Below are 13,800 nucleotides of genomic sequence, written 5' to 3' on the forward strand. Positions count from 1 at the left end.
AGACACACCATAGACTCTTTAGCTAGGATTTTTCTTTCTTTTTAATGTTACTGAAATGTCACGTGTTGTATTTATTTCCTGTTTTTAATGCTCCTATTTTAACTATTATTAGTTAGTTATTTTAACTAAATAAAGCAACTAAATCCGGAGTTTTTCTAAAAATGGAGTGGATTTTCTAATCTGTTAATTAGATTACACTCCCTGCCTCGTTGTTTCCTGCGTCCATATGCATACCTACTGGTAACTTTAGCGACACATAAGCAGAAATCCTGCTCTGAAGTGGCTCTTTTTTCTTTTTCTTTTTTTTAATTTTATGAACTTGTGAAACCTGATTCAAAACCTAGGATGGCCGTCCCTTCATTAACTTTAGCTGCTTTTATCTGCTGGATGAGGTAAGTCCTGTCTGTGGAGTTAAACGTGGAGCAGAAAGCAGTGATCGTGCGAGTTTAAGGTTTGATTTTCTCTCTGCAGTCTAGGTAATGTATGGGGAAATGAAAAGATATACTCAGACAACATCACTCGCATTCTGGACAGACTTCTAGATGGTTATGACAACAGACTGCGACCCGGTTCTGGGGGTAATTTAAACTTTATGTCCTAATACCTTGCTCCTTCGAGATAAAGACATTATGCAACAGCACTTTTTGTGCTCTTAGGTACATTTTGCTTTTGTTAAATAATGTTGCAGGCGGTGTCACCGAGGTGAAGACAGACATCTTTGTCACCAGCTTTGGACCTGTTTCAGATGTTGAAATGGTAAGATAGTACTTCTGTCAGGAAGTGTGTATGTGCTGACTGTGGGAGATAATAGTGCTTCAGTGACCAGCCTTATGGGCACTCTGCCATGAGACCATCTAATGAGCTTTAATCTGTTTGACCAGCCCTATAACTCCGTTATTGATGGCCTCTAAATCAATATGACAACATGTCAGAGAGCGAGGATCGCTGAGTGGATTGATTAATGATTATCCGGGATGAGTGGCATCCATCACTGCCTCATCGTCTCCCCTCACCTTTCACTCTGTATTGAAATGTCACCTCGGTCTTGTGCGTGCTGATGAATGGACGAAGATAGAAATTTCATTCTTGAATCTGGGATCGTAGTTGTGGGTTTTTTTTGTATCAAAACAATATTACGTTTGTGCCTCAGGAGTACACCATGGACATGTTTTTCCGCCAGATGTGGGTTGATGAGAGGCTGAAATTCGAGGGCCCCATTGAAATCCTGCGGCTGAATAACCTCATGGTGGACAAAATCTGGACGCCAGACACTTTCTTCAGAAAATCCAAGAAGTCCATTTCCCATAACATGACCACACCCAACAAGCTCTTCCGCATCATGCAGAACGGGACTGTCCTTTACACCATGAGGTGATTTTTCACAGTGAACGTGTAGTTTTGTTCTTTGTTTTTTTTTTTGTTTGTTGGAGCAGATCATTTTTGCTAAACACAAGACCAAATCAGAACATTTATCAGAGACTGATCCCAGCTCCTGCTTTCAGGCTCACAATCAGTGCAGAGTGTCCAATGAGCCTGATGGATTTCCCTATGGACGGCCACTCCTGTCCTCTGCGGTTTGGAAGCTGTGAGTATTTCAGACCAACGCTAGCATCCAGGAATATCCAGATTGATAAATATGACCAAACCTTGAGCATGTTGATGTGATATTTTCTTCCTGTTTTAGATGCATACACCAGCAGTGAAATTATATTTACCTGGAGGAAGGGACCAATAGCTTCCGTCGACTGTCCCAAAGAGTCAATGAGTCTTCTGCAGTACGATCTTGTCGGACAGACTTTGTCCAGGGAGATATTCAAATCAAACACAGGTAATGCAAAATAAAAAAAACAAATCTATTTTCATAAGCAGCCTATTATGGCCGTAGCCACATATACAAGCATAATTAAAAGATCCACAAGTGTTTATTAATGTTTGAGTAGAAAGGGGTCAAATGAGTGTCTGCAAGCCCTGCACTAGTGTCCATTACTCCCCGCAGGAGGACGATATATAAAAGCAAAGACTTCCTTGAGCCACCATCTAAGATGCTTAAGTGGTTAGGCCCTAATGCGTACTGTGCACCTTAATAGAATAGAATAGAATAGAATAGAATAGAATAGAATAGAATAGAATAGGCCTTTATTGTCATTGTACGTGTACAACAAAATTCTGGGTGCTCCACATCAACTGTGCCGGAATAAAATATAAATAGTAAACCGCTTAAAAACCATGTAGAACCCCAGTGGATGCTCAGGCGGGGTGGGGGGTGAGTTTTATGTGTGTGCATTTTCTCTTTTTACCAGGAGAAAGCCTCCCTGCTGTGAATCCAGCACATTCCTCGAATGGAGCAGAAAAGGATGAGGCAGGCTCCAAAATGTAGCGATGATACACATTTAAGAAACACAGAGTGAGACAGAGGACGTCTAAATAAGTGTGTGTGAGCGTGCATGATGCAGCACGTTTTCGGTCTGTGAATGTCTGCATGCATGTGTTCAGACAGAGCAGGGCAGCAAACACATAGTGGCACTGCATGCTCTCCGCCAGCCCCCACCTCACTGGCTCCTTCCCCCTCTTCCTCTTTCCTTCCTTCCTTTTTTTGTCCCACTGTCTTCTCTCCTCTCTTCCTATCTCCTCTTTCTTTTGCTCCCTTAGACTTAGCAACCTGTTCCTGTCCTGGCAGCATCAACAACTGGTTCTTTCAGCTGCTATTCCCTTTTGAAGGGCAAGCAAGGGCATCTGTTCTGTGCGACCACGCTCTGTCCCTCACACTCGCTGTCTTCTCACGTGCTGTTTATCTTGCAGGTCACTACTCTGTGCAGGTGGTCTATTTTCACCTCCAGAGGAAGCTGGGCTACTACCTCATACAGACCTACATCCCTCTTATCATGGTTGTCGTACTGTCACAAGTCTCTTTTTGGATCAACAAAGAGTCTGTTCCTGCACGCACAGTTGCTGGTATGCCCCCTCTTCCCTCATGCCCAGTTTGATCTAATCTCCCTCTGCATGTGTGATTCATGAATACTCTGCTGCCCTTCAGGCATCACCACAGTGCTGACCATGACCACCTTAAGCATCAGTGCCCGCCAGTCTCTACCTAAAGTAGCCTATGCCACGGCAATGGATTGGTTCATTGCTGTGTGTTTTGCCTTTGTGGCGTCAGCTCTCGTCGAATTTGCGGCAGTGAACTACTTCGCCACCTTGCAGGCCCACCGTCTGAAGAAGAAGGCAGCCAGACAGGAGAAGCTTGAGGTCCTGGCCACCGGCAGCGATGATGATGACACAGTTTCGGTAAGCAGTTTTCATATTAAAATGTAGAAAAGCTGTATATAACTTCTTTAAAGGGGAACCCTACTGATCTTTCCACCAGAGGGCCTGATAAATGACTCAAAAATGAGCAAATTTCATTGGGGTGAGAACAGAATGAATCCTCTTTAGCCAGCTCCTCAGCTCTGTGGGATAATGGTTACAAGCGACATTTACTGTTAAGAGCCAGTGTGGCTGGGGTTTACTGTGGGTAATGCAGTCACCAGATAGTGTTAAGAAAGATGAATGTGAAGAAGCCATTTCTAAATCTGAACCACCTATTTCGATGCGTTTTAAAAGTCACTGTCAAGCACTAATGCTTAAATGTTTGGGGTCAATTAGAAATGTCTTGCTTTTAAAAGAAAACTACTTTTTACATTAAATCGATCAGAAATAACAAAAACTGATAAATGGAATTATTAATCATGATTTTTAATGCATATGTGGGTGGCATATCCAGCAATCGCGACACTAATGGCACTTTCATCATCTAATGCAAGTTTATAATGCTGAAAACATTACACTCACACTAATACAAGCGACGACACATTTAGTGAGTGAGTGTGTGAGAATTCAGCCCCTGTGCTTACACTGTAGTTTTAAAAACCCCACATTTTTGTAGAACAGTCATTATTCTTGATGTGAGAAATGAAGGCTATTCATGTGGGACCCTGACATAAAACCTCTGGTGTGTACTACTTCCTACACAGAACAGGATCGCGGTTTCTAACCTGAAAAAAAAGAGAAGTGGAGATCTGAGCAGCCGAGTCTTTAGTCTGAGAAACGAACACCTCACAGGTCCTCAACTGGCAGCTTCATTAAAGTGCCAGATTGTAGTGGTTGGAAAGAGAGTAGTACACTCCTTTGTGTGAATTTTCTTTTGGGCACAATTTCTTGTGTGGTATAATCTTCATTCACTTGGAAAAAGACCAAATTTATTTTTTCAGTTTGATTGTGAGACTCTAATCAACTCCACAGGGGCTCAAGGTCCAGACAGTCCTCAGTGGAGTTATCGTAAATGAGAAAAATTCTTTTTAGTGATAAATCAACCTTTACATTGGATAAACATAAAACAGGTAACATAAAATGTCAACAGAACAAACAGGCTTTTATAGATATTCCAATAAAATCATTAAATCAAGGATTTATAGTTCTAATTCCATCAGTTATTAATTGTTATATTAGAACAATTTGCTTTTCTTTCAAAACCATGGACATTACGGAGTAACCGTAATGCTGAGAGGTAGTGTAAGTCTCACAGTGGTGTAATGGAGCAATTCTAAATATGTAGTTTAGATTAACCTGATCTTTTAAGAGATAATCCATTTTTTCAGCAAAGCAATAAAGCAAAACTGTATACTGTATGTTTTAAAGGCTATATCTGGGAATGCACTTAGTCATTTTGTTACTAAGGAGGGATATGTTGCCAAGATGCAGTGAGTTTCCAGTTATGAACATGGAGACTTGTATACCCTATAGGCTACATCTTTATAGCCAGTTTCATGAGTTGACTGGATAAGTGTTGTCTTAAAAAATTTTTTTTATAGGAACACAATGCTCAGTTACATCATCTTTTCCGCAGTGTATTTACAGCGCTAATAATGGCGAATCTTTAGGTACAGAGCCTCTGAGTCTCTAGTTGATGCAGTGATGTTAGTGATGAGGAGACAGTCAGCAGCTGCAGAAGCAGAAAAAAGAAACTATGTCACACACACGGCTCTTTTTCTATGCATTTCCAAGTAGTCCCCCTGCCTCTTTCGCTCTTCTCACTTAGGGCACACCATGCATTAAAAAGTAATATGGGCTGTTGTGTACTCTCATCTCTGGGCTAGCTATATACTGTCTGCTTTATGCTAATACAGTAAGCCACCCCGGTGTCCTCCTGGGACCTGCCTCATGTGTAGATCTCATGGTTAGATGCTCGCTTTAAAAATAGCTTCAGTGTGAGAACAGAGAGCAGCTCCAGCACTCCTCCCCGTGTGATCTCACAGCCATCATATATGCATCCTCAAAACTTCCTGCTGCTTCCTATAGAAATGTAGAGATGCATGCCATGGTGAGAACGCTCCTGTGGAAACAAACCCGGCTTGCAGCCTTGCATACACGACACTAACATGTTAGCATGTGTTCCCATTTATAAATTTGGAGGTTAAAAATCTGCCCCATCTCTCTTTTTTTCTTTTTTTTTTTTTACATCCACCCCCTCCCTTTCAGTGATTACCACAAAACCAACACTTACCTCATTTTACCTCTTTTCGCTTTTCCACAAAATCATTCCTGCTACTCCCCCCATCAGTCGGACAGCAGCCCCCGGGAAGGCCTGAAGAGGAGAAACCACTCAGTGAGCCGCAGTGAGCCAGGAGATATTCCCCATCTGCCCATTTTTCTCCAGCAGGGCTCAGCCATTCCCCAAATCCCACAGCTGGCCGGCACCAGCCCTATTGATGCGTATGCCCGCATCCTCTTCCCCCTTTCCTTTGCTCTCTTCAACTTAATTTACTGGTATATCTATCTGGTCAAGGACACAATGGAGAAGCCCAGGTAAACATCCTGTTCTTAATTACACTGGTACATCTATTTTTGTCTATTTGTTATGTCTAATAGGGCAAAGGCAAAGTGTATAGAAGTCCAGACATTTAAAAGGTAAGTAATCATCAATAATTCGTGGAAAAAAACAAGGTGGAAACGAAATGCGTGATGCCAAGCATGAGCTTATTCATCTGTGCTAGAGAGCTCCATTTTGGTCCAGACACCACTAAGCACAAAACTAAGACACATCTGAGTACATCTGCTAAAGGCTGCACTTTTATTTCAGTACATCAGAGAGGAAATGGGCACCACTGGCTTTTGCCCTAACATGATAAATACATTTTCCAGTTCAACAAAGAGTTTCTCTTCTTTCCTTTTCACGCTGCTTAAAATAACAGGTATAAATAAAAGACATTGATTTAAATTAGACCACAGTCCCCTTCAAGATGGTCTCCTTGAGCAGCCCTGCATCGTTCCTAGCGTTCCTGCTATTTATGGAGCTCAATATTCAAGTTCTAACCTTCATTTTGTGGATAATTACAAGCGACAGGAGTTTTTAAGCAGATGACTCCACAGAGCGCAGCCAGGGCTTTCACAGGGTTGGATCACAATGTCCTGAGAGGTCTGAGGGAGAACATGCGCCGTTGTGCTAACAGAGGATTCAAAATGCAGGGGTTTTAGCCACAAGACACAATCTGCACTCACTCTACCCCAAAATGAAATTTTACTTCAACAGTGCACCTTAACAGACTCACACATGCCAAAGGGTTTGGACAGGACATCTGATCTGGGGAGCAATCTAAACATAGCGGGGGACATAAAAGTGGTGCAGCGCTGCACAAGTAGACTGTGGGTTTGCTGTTTTGAATATATTCGTAAAGATTATCCAGACAAGATAACCTTATGAAAAAGACACAACCTTTCAAATGTATTTCTCCTTGTTTACATCTCAATGTAAATGGTTAAATCCTACCTTCTGAGTCATGCTGAAAGCAGTGAAAATGGCTGATATAGAGCTGGAGGGTATCCAGTATTCTGCAGATGAAGTTAAAAACATCTTACGGTAAACAAAAAAAACAAAAAAACGTGTACACGCATACTTAGTCCGTGTCTCAAAAAGCCACAATCCTGTCTTGCTAATATAATAGTTTCAGTGGAACCATAACTACCCACAGTTTTTGTCAAACACTCATCTAGGCAGTAAAGACATCAATAATTTCTAATGCTGAAACAGCCCCGGGAGCTGTAGGCGAAAAAGGAAAAGAAAAAAAAAGGAAAAGGAGAATGATGTTAGGTGGCGTTGCTGCTGCATTGATGCCAGCGCTGAGGCTTTTATCATCATCATCATAGATTTACAATACAACAACAGGCTGGACTCTCAGCTAACTTGAGAGGAAAGTAAGCATCACGCTCTGGTTTCTTTTAAGTACGGTTTACCTGAGGGAGGGTGGCTGTGTTAGTGACAACAAACCTAAGTTTACTTTGTGCATCAACCACACGAACAAGCTTCTCTTCTTCACTTTCCCACCTATAAGTGAGCCGCTTATAGAGCGCAAAGCTCCATGTCCAAGAAGGAAAAAGAGAGGTACAGTACAAAAAGACAGAGAGAGGCTGAAGGAGAGATGGTGGGGGAGAGATCTGTTATGTAACACTGGGGAGTGCAAATCTGCTCATCATGCTTCTCATGTTCCTGTCAGAGAATTTTTATGGTTGTTTTGTTTATAACGTTCTGCAGAATAATGAGAGAGACAAGATGGAGAGCATGAGAGCAGCTGCATCACATCTCTCCCCCTTTATATTTTCGCCATGTCTCTCGTCTGCTACTTTTTTCTTTTTCTTTTTTTTTAAGGAGAGGACAGGGAGCATGGTAACAGTTTTGGCTGTGCAGTATACTGCAGAGAGAGCATCTCTGAATGTGGAAACAGAGAGGCTTCTGTACACTCTGCTCACCCCCCCCTCCACTCTGCTGTATTCTGGTGTTGCAGGGTTATGGAGCTAGACTGAGAAGACCTGGAAAAGGGCATGTGCAGCCTGAGAGACCTTCAGCATCCAGCCGGCTTCACCTCACCCTCCTCTGCCTCAGCGAACGAGCTCTCAGCATTCACTGTGCTCTCATCTGACAGAGGAAATGAATCAGAAACTCATTTATTCTCCCGCTGCACATCTATTCATTTCACAGGCTATGACCACTGCCCACTTGTGTTCTGATCAGTAGCTGAAGAGCCGCCCTTTCACGGGCCTCGGCCACTTTAAAACCCCACCGAGGCACACATGACAACTTCTGAGACCCCCGGACCGAAGCTGACGACACACACACACACACACACACGGTATGCATGACGCCCACACACACGCACAAACCAAGAAACACATCAAAAAGATGTGGATGATATAATCTATGATGGCTTTAACTGGTGGTGATGCAACAGTGAACCAACACTTTCAGAAACCTGCCCTCTACAGAAGCACAGCTCCCACTACAACAACATCAAAGGCAATTTAGAGGAGGCTGCATCCCTCCTTGAAGGCTCAAAAATGTACTGAAACCTGAAAAAGAAGAAGAAGAAGAAGAAGAAGACTTGTGGGCTTGTGTTTTCCACCCCACATTTCTGCTTTGGTGCTCCCCTTGCATTTCCAGAAGTACAGCAGGTCCTCTGGAAACACTGCAGGGAGGAGTACGATATATACCCATGGGTGATGGTGGTATTCTTTTCCTATTTTTGTATGTACGATGCATAAAAGATAGTTGTGTAAAGGTAGGCTCGTGTACATGTGATGGATTGATTCTGTTTTTCACCACTTAATATATCCGGTAAGATGAAAACAGAGGGAATAAAGTTGTTCTTAACTTAATCTGACCATTTTAAACCCTGCAGTTTTTTCCATTCTTCGACCTTGTCAGGAAATAGACAAACTCATCTGCCGTGTAATCAGCACGAAGAATAAAAGCAGCCTAAACGAACGCGGTTGTCGGTGTTTTCACTCCTGCCACAAACGCTTGTTTCTTCATTACGCACATTCACTTGTCCCTTTAATATTTTTCTCTGCAATGGAAACTGCTCATCCACCATCATCAGTCTCCACTCTTTGATCTTGGGCTGGCTGCACGCATGCGCCCCTCATTGGCTCCTCTGCACTGTCTGGAGTAAGTTGGATGTGCGCTCCCCTCACTCGCATCCCGAAGGCGCCTCAAAAACTGTTGCGATGGGGAGGATCAGGAAAAACCACTTTGGGATTTTGACTTTTTCTTTACTAGTGACTTTTGTGTGGGCTCAAAGGTAATCTCGTTTTTTGCGTCTGTGTGTCTTGCATGCGATTTTAGCTCTGTGAACGCGTGCCTGGCGCGTGACATTAATGCGCTATTTTTTTAATATGTGGTTCTTTTCTTGCATTACACCACCCTTTTCTCCGCAGCATCAAGGATATCAAAGATCCGAGCAATATGCCTCTGGTAAAAGAAACAGTGGACAGGCTGATGAAAGGATACGACATTCGGTTGAGGCCAGATTTCGGAGGTAACGAGCAAATTGAAAACGGGAATGTCATGTTTTCACGCCCTCCTGACGTGCGATACATGTTTAATGAATCGCAAAATCTGCTTTCATTTACATAATTATCCCTTCACAGTCAAATAGGCCTTTCCGATTAGCCCAAGAGAGATGATGTGCATATATTTCATATGATGATGGGGGGCTTTTAACGTGATCGATACCGCTCATCAATGTTTGATTACGCCGCTAAATAAATGAAATTAACACCATTTAAGCTCATCTGTGTATCAAGCGTGTAGGGGTTTTTTTTCTTGATCGGGCTGATGATGCACAAGCCTTCTGTAGGTGCGGGGTTCGGAGAGGAACCTGCACTGGCGTCACGAATTTGTTAAAATTTACATGATGGTGAGAATAATTCATGTCCCGTGTTAATGCCTCCTTTTTCACCACCCCCTTCCTTCCTTCACAGGTGCCCCGGTTGCTGTGGGGATGAATATAGACATAGCCAGCATAGACATGGTCTCAGAAGTCAACATGGTAGGTGAATCTTTATTATCATTACCGCCCGCTTCATGTTGCCAAATGTACCTGGCACGGCCGCTATATCCTCTGAAGTGAGCTATACTTATCATGGGGGCAGTATACGTGATGGAGCCAGGTCGTTAATTACATTTAGAGGTGGGGGGGATATAAAAAAAAAAATGTGAAGGCTTCCGTCCCCCCTCCTACTACCCCAAACACATCATCGCCATCCTCTCCTCAGTCTCCGCATTTGCAGTTCTGGTGTGTTGCTGCATTTGAATTCAAAACACACACTCACTGGCGCACTCGGACGCACAGCCCCGGCTGCGCGCACGGAGAGAGCTGCTTCTGTGTGTGTGTTTGTGTGCGTGTCACTGCTTCACGTTGTCAAGCCTCGGTGCTGTAATTTTGTTGCCTCTCTCTCACACACACGCACAAAACACGCAAAAAAGAAGGAGACCTAGAACACCACCTTTCCTCTAAATGCGCATAATTTCGCTCTTTTTAATTCAACGGCCAATCTCATCATCAACCTCTACACAAGCGATCTCCCCTCTATTTGTCAGATGACGTCAGCAATTTGTTATTAATAAATGTATAATCACACGACGGTGGAAAAGAACCACCCCCCCCCCCCCCCCACCACCACCACCACCATCACACACACACAAAAGAAGGAGGGTGTGTGTGTGTTTTAGTTCGGGGGTGCACAAAGATGTAGAACTTCTGCGACTTGGAGATAGGGCAGATGGGTGGGTGGGGGGGGATTTAAGCAGCCCATGCAAGAGCACCACCTATTGATCCGTGTGACTGACAGACAGACGGACCACTGCAGCACACATGACACTGCCAAGCACTTTAAGCTACTTCACTGCAGCTGTAGGGCATCAAATACTGTCTGCCTCCATTGTAAAATTAGTGGTTTTGCTCATGGGAGGAGGGGGTGGGGGGTAATGAAAATATTAAGGCCATATTGAAGAAATCCGAGTGTGAGAAAAGATGATTTCTAAAGCAGCCTCTCTGCAGGGCAACATAATAGATGTGTTATATAAGAGCGTGAAAAACAAGTTTGCCACCAGGAATGGAAGGAGGTGTGTTTTCTATCATTAACAGAAGCTTTTTCTTTTTTCTTTTCCTTTTTTCTGAGCTGACGTCTAGTTCATTTTGCTTGTCAGATTTTGATTTGGCAGCCCGTTAAAGCCGCTGTGTCTGACGGTCGTTTGAAAGCGGACAGAGTGGGCTTTCTTTCTTTTTTTTCAGCAGATAGATACGACAGTGATGTGAGTTTGCTTTGGGTGGGGAAAAGCACTCAATGGTCAGAGCTTCTCCTTTGATGGAAATGATTCATTTTGGTGGAGGATGCTGCCAGAACGGAAGTGCCTTGGGGGTCCGGGGAGATTTGAAATAGAAACCCCTCACCAGCTTCCGCCTCTCCTTGTCTCTCTCCCTCCCTCTCCCTCCCTTCCTCTTTCCCTTCTCCATCCTTCCCTCCCACCACATTGACTGGATCCCTGGATGTGACTCTGGACTCAGCAGCCATGTAATCTACCTCTGCCTTGCTCCAAAGGGTTATCTTACTTAAGAACTAGGCATCTATGCAGGCATTCATCTGGAAAAAAACACTGCTTCATACATCCATGTGTGTGTGTGTGTGTCTGTGACAAAACACAAAAATGAGCGCAAACAGTGAATGGCGACTGACGTCATGCAACTCCCCGTGGCTATGAGAGAGCATTCATCTCTCTCATTTCTCAGAAAAGCTCTCCCTGCCAAATCGGCACAAGCGTCCCTCTGACACGACAGACAAATTTAGACAAAAAGAAAGGGAAAAAAAAGTCTAAGTTCTTGTGGACTTGTGCTACGTTGTGAAAAATCCTCCTTGCAACTTACATAACACGCTGGAATTTCCTCCTCCTCCTCCTTCTATCTTCACGTCCGGCTTCTCTTTGGTGCAGTAGAGGATAACAGCAGTTGACAAGATTGATCTCGGAGAAATCAATAATATCACCGTGCGCCATGATCACGAGGATGGAGTTGGTGACCTGTGCTTGGTGCAGGGCTGCTTTGATCTTCCTCATCAGGGGCAGCTTGCTTTTAAGATTAAAGTGCTGAGAGGGAAAACAACAAGGAGAGAGAGAAGCGAGGATGAAACTGGTGATGAAGGCGGCGAGGAGCGGGGTGGGAGGGATGTGAAGGTTACTGTGATCAGTTTCGGTATCTCCTCTAATGATATCTGCACACATGGTGTGAGCTGAACTAAAGTTGCTGCAGACCTTTGTGCCAGCACAGAAGATCAGGAGTGTCCTTCCTAAACGCACTGGCGCTTTTTTCCATTTTGACATCTAGTATTAGCACACGTGTGTATTCCTTGTCAGTTATTTTCAGCTTCCCCACTGAAATTATACAACCTTAAAACTTGTATCAAAACCCAAGATTTTTGTGGCAGAGTCACCTAATGAAATGGAAATTTTCTGCATGCTTGTGCATAATTCCCCACACTCTTTTGGAGGTCTGCTGTATTTTAAAGTAATCTATGGGACCTTTGTAGTCCAAGGTTTGGCTACAAACCACAAGTTTGTTATGACTTTGGTGCAGGGTAGGGGGTTAAAAACAGAGCAAATTAGATGACTGCAAATGTGCATCATGCAGTCTTGTCTAAACAGTGTCATCAGAGATAGCCACTGGAAAAACAGGCATCAAACAATGTCCATGACATTGTTTGATGCCTGTTTTTTTTTTCTTCTGCCTGTAATGCCAAGCTGGCAGTTAGAAGAAAATTGATTTTTTGTAATTTGTGCAAGTGATCAAAATTAAAATGAAGAATGCAGAGATGTTAAACTTGCAATAGTTAAGCTGATTTTGAAGGTGCTGTCCACCTTCACCATCTTCAAGATCAAAAAATGTTCTGCAGGCTACCCTCAGAGCAAAGGCTAACTTTCTGAAAGCAAAACTGAAAGTCTAAAGATATATTCAGATGGGAATGATTTCTGAAGAAGCTTTTCTAGGGATAAATCCAACTTCATCCAAGTCATGTCTGTTTCCAAATGAATGCAGTTTGTGGAGGGGAAGGAAAATGGAGGAATCAGCTGTATGCAGGGCCATCTCCAGGATGTTTTCATAAGGGTGGCCATATGGGGGCCACTGAAAGTATTTGGGGTGGCACACCAAAAACATAATTTCCAGTTTTATTATGCTGTTGTCAAGTATAGGTTACCTGAAAAATATGACAACAAAGATACAAAAAAAGGTAATAATCTGTGTTAATTGATTGACTGATTGACTGATTGGGAGTCCCAGGCATCACTTTAATAATTCTCAGTATTAGATCGTGTAAGAGTGTGAACTGTTACCTCTCCAGGGATTGGCACCAGCTTTTCTGCAACCTTATTACATTATTACCAACATAGGACAGGAAGGGGAGGGCAGCAAATTTTGCGGGGTGGCCAATGCCCCCACCCCCGGTGGCACCCCTGGCTGTACGAAGTGATCTTGAAATCAGCTGTTTGTGTGCAGGCCCGCTTTCATGGTGGTGTGCAGCACTGGGTTGCAGACAGCTGCTCGCTCCTCTAATTAACGCTAAAAACGCCTCTGGTGGAGAATGAACTCTGCATTTTGAACGGGGGGTGGCTGATTGAAGACATTGTGGCATTTTTGTTTTATTTTATTTATTTATTTTTTGCTCTGACATGAAAGCCATGGCGGTTGTGGGAATTGTAGTTTTGCTGCTCCTCTTGCTGTTTCAGTGCCTGTTCACATGTGTTTGTGCCACAGCTGTGAAGTAGTATACATGTATGTATATATATATATATATATATATATTTGCACATTCTTGTGCGGTCTGCAGCACTGGCCTGCTCAGGCTCAAAGGTCAGCCATGTTGTGGGGCCATAAAAATGTGCAGGTCAGTCAGCGCTGTGGTAGCAGCCTCGCCTGCATGACATTACAAATGTGCTATTTT

At 43.4% G+C, this 13,800-nt stretch overlaps 2 protein-coding genes and 1 long non-coding RNA gene across 6 annotated transcripts in view; 2 read left to right on the plus strand and 1 right to left on the minus strand.

Annotated features, from left to right (window-relative positions):
- The first annotated feature begins 13 nt into the window (after positions 1-13).
- On the plus strand, positions 14-8,791 carry gabra6a (gamma-aminobutyric acid type A receptor subunit alpha6a). 2 transcript variants are annotated; one of them, XM_004540930.4, is made up of 10 exons: positions 17-392; positions 472-578; positions 689-756; positions 1,151-1,371; positions 1,503-1,585; positions 1,685-1,828; positions 2,800-2,952; positions 3,035-3,285; positions 5,597-5,841; positions 7,815-8,791. In XM_004540930.4, exons 1-10 carry the CDS (start codon positions 346-348, stop codon positions 7,831-7,833), a joined length of 1,338 nt encoding a protein of 445 aa, XP_004540987.1. In that variant the 5' UTR covers positions 17-345; the 3' UTR covers positions 7,834-8,791. The 2 variants fall into 2 exon arrangements, with proteins under 2 accessions (XP_076748358.1, XP_004540987.1); XM_076892243.1 differs by lacking the exon at positions 5,597-5,841 and having other exon boundaries at positions 14-392.
- LOC105940498 (uncharacterized) overlaps positions 5,468-13,800 on the minus strand; it is a 45,816-nt gene continuing 37,483 nt past the window's right edge. The window contains exons 2-3 of one of the 2 annotated variants that reach the window (XR_013101640.1): positions 11,733-11,950; positions 5,468-5,620 (exon numbers count right to left, since the gene is read on the minus strand). This is a non-coding gene — a long non-coding RNA (uncharacterized LOC105940498). Of the gene's footprint in view, positions 5,621-6,802; positions 7,062-11,732; positions 11,951-13,800 lie in introns of those variants that run through there. The other variant, XR_001167278.4, reaches the window with a different exon arrangement.
- The window catches only part of gabrb2a (gamma-aminobutyric acid type A receptor subunit beta2a), a 33,255-nt gene continuing 28,339 nt past the window's right edge, over positions 8,885-13,800 (plus strand). For both annotated transcript variants that reach the window (XM_004540928.5, XM_004540929.4), the window contains exons 1-3: positions 8,885-9,107; positions 9,244-9,344; positions 9,790-9,857. In XM_004540928.5, coding sequence (XP_004540985.1) covers positions 9,034-9,107; positions 9,244-9,344; positions 9,790-9,857 — 243 coding nt within the window. In that variant the 5' untranslated portion in view covers positions 8,885-9,033. The remainder of the gene's footprint in view (positions 9,108-9,243; positions 9,345-9,789; positions 9,858-13,800) is intronic.

The sequence above is a fragment of the Maylandia zebra genome, linkage group LG2 (assembly GCF_041146795.1).
Source record: "Maylandia zebra isolate NMK-2024a linkage group LG2, Mzebra_GT3a, whole genome shotgun sequence".
Classification (NCBI taxonomy): domain Eukaryota; kingdom Metazoa; phylum Chordata; class Actinopteri; order Cichliformes; family Cichlidae; genus Maylandia; species Maylandia zebra.